Below are 6,205 nucleotides of genomic sequence, written 5' to 3'. Positions count from 1 at the left end.
CGAAGTTTAATCCAAGACGGAAGCAGGACGTTCTTGCGAACGCACGCCGCGAGACGTCTCGACGCAGTGACGTCGCGAGGAAGAAGATGACGCTTGTGTCCTGAGAAGAAGGGCGAGGAGAAATCTGTGCCGACAGAAGTACGACGCCAAAGACAGGGGCTAGGTCGACCAATATTGTTCTAGTTAGTTTTCATTCCTGCTTCCGTGATGCATAATGGAAACTGGCGCGCTACCCACGTCCTCTCGCGCGATCGAATGCATTCCGCGACGAGAGGGACGCGATTTTTTGGCATTGCAGCAGCAGTCATGGCGTGTAAAGTCCGAGAACGTTCGCTAGGAAAGCTTCTATTTAAGCTGGGTGCGACAGTGCCAGCTGCTCAATCTACAGCAAATTTGTCATAATAAATTCGAATGGCATTTCCCTGCCGAGATAACTCCCAGTCTTTATTGCAGATTAGGTGCAAGACTAAGGTCAGGGAGAGAAACGATATTTTCTCGCATTCACTTTATTCGCGTTGCGAAACGATGGAGGCAACCTGCGTTCTTTCAACGAGCCGGCACTTTGAGCCCAACCCAAAGGTTCCCCGCAGTCTCCCCTCTAGGGATCGTTACCCAACGCAGCGGACGCGTTCTGCGGCCGCTCTTCGCTGTCGGCCTCCTTCGATGCCACCGGCAAGGAGTTCGTCGCGTGGAACGCGCCTTGCGAGCGGTCGACTGGGGCATCCTGCCAAGCCCGAGCCGGTGTGCTGGCCTCTAAACTGGCGGTCACGTTTGCGTTGGCCTTTTCGCCCGCGACCTGGACAACCAGTGCGGCCGACCCGTCGCCGGCACCTTCAGCGGACGTCGCCGACTCGGCACTGGCGCTCGCCTTTGTCCACTCGTCGTTCGAAGCGGTCGACACCGCGTCGGTCGGCTCGCGCGACATCTCCCTTTGCTTGCGCCTGGTGGCGTTAAACCACCGCCGTTTGACTTGTTCGGCCTTGGTCTCGGTGGACTCGGCCACGGCGACGCTTGTCGCGTTGTGCGCGGCGGCGGTGGTCTCGTTCGGGGTGTGAACGTATTCGCTCTGAATGTTGTACGACATGAGGATCATGCCGAGTACCACGACCGCCAGGGCGACGACTCCGACGGGGAAGAACCAGACGTTGCCCCTGGAAAAGAGTCAAGTCGCACAATTACGTTGTCGTTACTGATGATTATGTAGAACGTATGAATTATAAGCGGTCCAAGCTGAATCGTGCGAGTTTTTGTGGTAGCCTACATTATGGTCTGGAGCACGCTTCGACGGTATACGTGTACGCGATTTGTATCTGTGAATGGCCATTCAGTAATGATCAGAGGTCGGCGAATGGACTCATGAGTGGACTCGCGACTAACTCAGACTCAGAGCGAGCGGTGAGTCCGAGGGAGCTTGAGTGTGTCCTAGGTGTATGAGCCTGAGTCCGAGTAAGCCCGACTGAGTAGAATTTGGACAAGTATGAGTGAGCCCTAAACAAAAATACATTTTGTGTGCGAGTTCCGGTTATTTCTCCGACGTTTACTAATGAATGGCGTGTTTATATGAGAGCGAAAATGAAATTCAGCCGCTTTAGCGCATGTTACATAGGATGAAAGCGCAAGCCTGCGCGCTCGCGAGACATTCATTACATTACTTGATATTTTCTCTCTAATGCGTTGCTGCTTCCTATTACTTGCTTTCTCCTACTAAAGGTTGTGGGTTCGGTTGGCGTAATTAGCTCTGCCTTAATTACTTTCGCACTAATTAACACCAATGCCCGCGGGTTCGACTCCCACCCAAGGTCGTGGGTACGAGTGCCCTCACTAAATACATAATTATTAAATCTACCTTAATTTGTCGTAGTTCAGTTCGCCTTAATTAACACCAAAGGTAGCAGATTTGACTCTCGGCCTTCACGATGTCAGTCGGTATCCAACTTCGATACATGGTTGGTTCGCCCATATCTCAAAGTGGGTTCGACTCCACTCAGAGGTCCTGCGTACGAGTGCCCTAATTAACTCTATATTAATTAACCATGCCTAAAGTAGGTTATCTTAACACCATAGGTCGTGAGTTCGATTTCCAACAAAAGTGTATTTGAGTGCCTTAAATACCTCTGCCTTAATTAACTATCCCTCAAGTAACTGCGCCTTAATTAACACCGGAGGTCGTAGGTTCGACTCCCACCAAAAATCGTGGTTTCGACGCCCAATTTTGGTGCCGTAATGCCGGACGGCCAAATTTTTCTCCCATAAGCCGTCTAAGGCTTTCGCTTTAATAAATGGCTTAGTTTGCGCGGTGAATGTAGAACTTCAGATTGCCGTGCAACAACATAGCTTTCCAGTGCAGAATTTTGCCGACTGTAACAATGGGGGAGAGAGGAATGCTCTGTACGCTCTTTCACCGCACCTTGGCAAGCGGCCAAGGCTGTGCGACCTCCGCACTCCACGCTGAAGAAAGCCATTCGCTTGTGAACATAGATTGAAAAACGTGTTCTTTCTTCTTTTCCTTTTTTTTGTTTATTCGAGTCTCCTTGTTCAAAATTTTTGTCGTTCTCATCATGCATCATCCAGCATTTTATGACTTAAATCAGCTTGACACGTTTTTTTATTGAGATATAAATTATATGGACAATCCACGCGCATTTCTGCCGTCGTCGTCGTCGTCGTCGTCACGATGTCCCGTGTAATTTCCTACGGCGATAACGCCGTCACCGCGCGCCGCATGCTGTAGGGGCGATTGAAAGCGCGCGCACGGAGCCGATGATCGTGGCTCAATCTCGCGCGCAAGGTAGGAAAGCGGGGCAGAAACGCGCCGTCTTCCGTCGCGTGAAAGGCCTCGGGGGGCGGGTAAGGACGGGCGGAGGCGTTGTACTCCGACCACGCTCGAGAAGCGCTGACGATCGCGGCTTAATCCCACGCGTACGAGGGAAAAACAGCGGGGAGCAGACGCGCCGTCTTCCGCCGCGTGCATGATGCCGGCGTGAGGGGAGGGAGTGGGGGCCGGCGTTGTATTTCGGCAGCAGCTGCTCTTTGCATCGCTTCACGCGTCTTGACAACCATCTGCATCGTGGGCTTTCATACCTTTGTGCGTGCTGCGTTCTCGCCACTCGCCGTTGGAGCGATACTCAGCTGGAAGGTCTCTTCGCTCGCTGCTGCTGCCGCGCTTCCTCACGCTAGCGTTTTGACAGCGAGTGTTCGGGGTCTTTGAGCGTGGTTTCTTCATGTTCGCCTGTGTGCGCTGATACCATGCTTGTTAATTAAGATAGTTAAGCGAATGTTTGCAAGTTTATACGGCCGATAAGACTACTATTCTTACATTATTGTACTGTGCTCAGCCTTATACTGATAGAAGAACTTGAAGAACGAGCAGAAATGAACGTACGTTGGGCCAAGTATAAGCGTATCCTCTAACAGTATTAAATCGATTGGTAGTTTGCACTACGTACGTACATATCTTGTCTTTTTATGTTCGTTCTTGACGTTCTTCAAGTTCTATCAGTATATTACTAAGTGCAATACAATTATGATTGTCCACCAGCTAGCCCCGTTCATTGTTTTACAAAATACTATCCTTACTTCGTATAGCTGTTTATGTATTTGCCATGGCAATCAATGGTTCGCCTTTCCGGCGAAACTGCGACTTTTTAATCTTTGACAAATGCGGCACCACCTGGCTTTTCAACTTAAAAACAAAATGCTTCGGCCGACGGACAAGGGGGAAGTGTGGCCAAATACACGGGCACGCGCGGTACATACGTTGTTTGGACGCGTTTGCCGGAAATTTTATCCGCTAAGACTTTCTATTTCCTTTTTTTTTATCAGACGACAGCTAAAATGAGGTTATATACTTAGAGGTAGTATACTCGTGAAAGGGCCAGTGTGACTGACTTAATAGTGGTTATAGCGGAATCCAGATTACGTTTTGTAGACTACACTAGGGTGCGCTGAACTCCAGTGCGAATGCAAGTTGACACAATAATTACGATTCTAGCCCGATGGCCGCCATCTTGGTCGTGTCAAGCCAAGAGTGGGGAGAAGTGCTTTTGCAGGATTAGCGTATCGCCCCCTAACGTGTCCTCGAACGTCGCGCAACGCGTGGTGTCACTACGTAAAAAAAAAAACGTAACGTGTACGACATGCACGCATGCTTTCGCTCGAGCATACGACGCCCTTCGGAAGGAGCGCGCTCACCAGTCCCACACGTAGATGGTCGACGGACGCCGCGGCAGCGACAAATCCAGGTCGGCGGGCAAGACCAGCGGCTCCAAGGGCGGCCGATCCAGAGGCTTGAAGGACGTGGCGCTTGTGTCGGTCTGGCTGGGCGTCGCGCTCTGCGAGGCGCTCGTCTGTTCGGAGCCCTTGCTCTGCTGCTGGCTCGACGACGGCTCCTTGCTGGGCTTCGCCGCTGCTCCTTTCTTTGCCGAGGAGGATCCCTTGCTTCCTTTCTTTCCCTTGGCTCCGGACTTGCCCTTCTTCGCCTTGCCGCCGGACTTTGATTTCTTGGCCTTGCCCATGACTGAGCTCGGGTCGAAACGGCGGCCGGTATTGCGCGTGGCAGCTGCCGATCTTCTTCTACTGCCGGGTGCGCTGCGCGAGCTCGCGCGATGCCTCTTCACCGGCGTTGTGAATATCAGAAAACTTATTTCTGGCCGCCGAAGGGAAATGAAAACGAAACGCCATAAATCTGAGCTTTTTCCTGTCGTACGTAATATTAGAAGGTAGCAAATCTGTAAGGCGAGATGAAACGAAAGCAGATAGAACAAGTAACACTTACATCAGATGCGAAATCAATATTGCTAAAAAGTGGGGCGTGTGTAAGTCACACAGAAAATATTTTGTTGCACATCGCAGAATTATTTACGTAATGAAAATATGAAACTGCTCAGCGCTATTCAAGGAATGCAAGTAAGCGATCCCTTTTCTTCGGCCCTGTAGATTCATCAACAGCAGTGCTACTTTCGTGCCTTGCACCTCGTTAATCTCTTCGGCTTACAATCACCGAGGTTTTGTTTACTCATTGAATTGCACGTTCCGGATGCAAGCTGCATCCTTACGACAACGCACAACGCAGGTCTATACGGTGCTTCCGTTGAATCCAAGGCACAATCATTTAACGTCCTGCAATGGCACCATCGTTTGTTTGGAAAGCTGGACGAATTACTCTGTTACGAGGGCGAAAAGAAAATCGATTGTTTAATTTCAAAGCGCTCGTCTCACTTCGGCAGTTTTTTTTTTTTAGCTTCAACTAAGACACCGAAATAATATATTTCGCGTCTCGCTATTCAGTCACACTTCTTATTTTCTCCTTTCTCTTTCGTTTTGGTCATGGCGCTTTAATAAGTTTATACACAATTACTGCAAATTGCCAGTGCCGCTTGATTATAGGCCATCATCCGCCTCAATCGGCGTGTGCCTTGGTTGGAGGTCGCAATAAATATCATTCAATGGCTAAGTGCAGAAGTTATACGCTTGAAAACTCGAGTACGCAGATCGTTTAGTTGTGGGACAGTAGTAATCACTTTAGATTTTAATGGTGCAGCCGCCATTCCGATTATAATACGCTGAGAGCAGCTTTGTTGGTATCTTCACCTAACATAAGCTTTGGTAATCAAGTGCGGTACGCGTAGCGTGTCTCACTGTTAACAAATACGCCTAAAATTAATTAACAATTTTATTGCTTGTAAAAATTTTTTAAAAATCGTTTCTGTGTTGGAATTAATGTTCATCTCCTTAGCAGACATGCCGGGGATAGTGTAATCCAGCATGAATAAAATGCAGTGAAAGAAATTGGCCTTTCAATTTCGTGTTCAGTATGTTTGCGTGCTTCCTTCTGCGCGTTTCTGTGGTCACGCGTTGGCACAGTTGCAAAACGAGTCACATCAGTGTGATCGTTGATGCTCTTTGTTCCGGTGAGTAGTTTTCACCACAAGTATTCTTGAAATGATGAGTCCCATTCCGCTTGAATCACAGTTGCAGATGCACCGAGAAGCAAAATAACCGGCACTTTGTTTCTCCCATAGGAGCCAATTCCCCGTAGACCAATCCTCCCATAGAAACCCGCGTCCGTCCGTGTCCGACGCCTTTTGCTTGTGTGCGCGTCCTTTGTTTTTCTCCGGTACCCCCTTTTCCCTTTTTCAAGTTCATCGTGCACCAACTGGCCCAAGAGCTTGCGCTAATAAACCAATTCAATTGGTTCAATATTCAA

At 49.3% G+C, this 6,205-nt stretch overlaps 1 protein-coding gene across 1 annotated transcript; it reads right to left on the bottom strand.

Annotated features, from left to right (window-relative positions):
* Positions 1-472: 472 nt before the first annotated feature.
* LOC142558106 (uncharacterized) lies at positions 473-4,586 on the bottom strand. Its single transcript, XM_075670267.1, has 2 exons — positions 4,192-4,586; positions 473-1,151 (listed from the first exon to the last, which is right to left on the bottom strand). The coding sequence occupies exons 1-2, from the start codon at positions 4,512-4,514 to the stop codon at positions 599-601; spliced, it is 876 nt and encodes a 291-aa protein (XP_075526382.1). The 5' UTR covers positions 4,515-4,586; the 3' UTR covers positions 473-598.
* Positions 4,587-6,205: the final 1,619 nt, after the last annotated feature.

The sequence above is a fragment of the Dermacentor variabilis genome, chromosome 9 (assembly GCF_050947875.1).
Source record: "Dermacentor variabilis isolate Ectoservices chromosome 9, ASM5094787v1, whole genome shotgun sequence".
In the NCBI taxonomy this organism is placed as follows: domain Eukaryota; kingdom Metazoa; phylum Arthropoda; class Arachnida; order Ixodida; family Ixodidae; genus Dermacentor; species Dermacentor variabilis.
This window is presented reverse-complemented; position numbering and strand designations above follow the sequence as displayed.

Bases quoted from the DNA above. Each gene is read 5' to 3' on its own strand.
- LOC142558106 (XM_075670267.1), bottom strand. From the start codon at position 4,514: ATGGGCAAGGCCAAGAAATCAAAGTCCGGCGGCAAGGCGAAGAAGGGC. The intron at 1,152-4,191 runs GTGAGCGCGCTC...ACTCTTTTCCAG, and splicing joins ACCATCTACGTGTGGGACTG to GGGCAACGTCTGGTTCTTCC.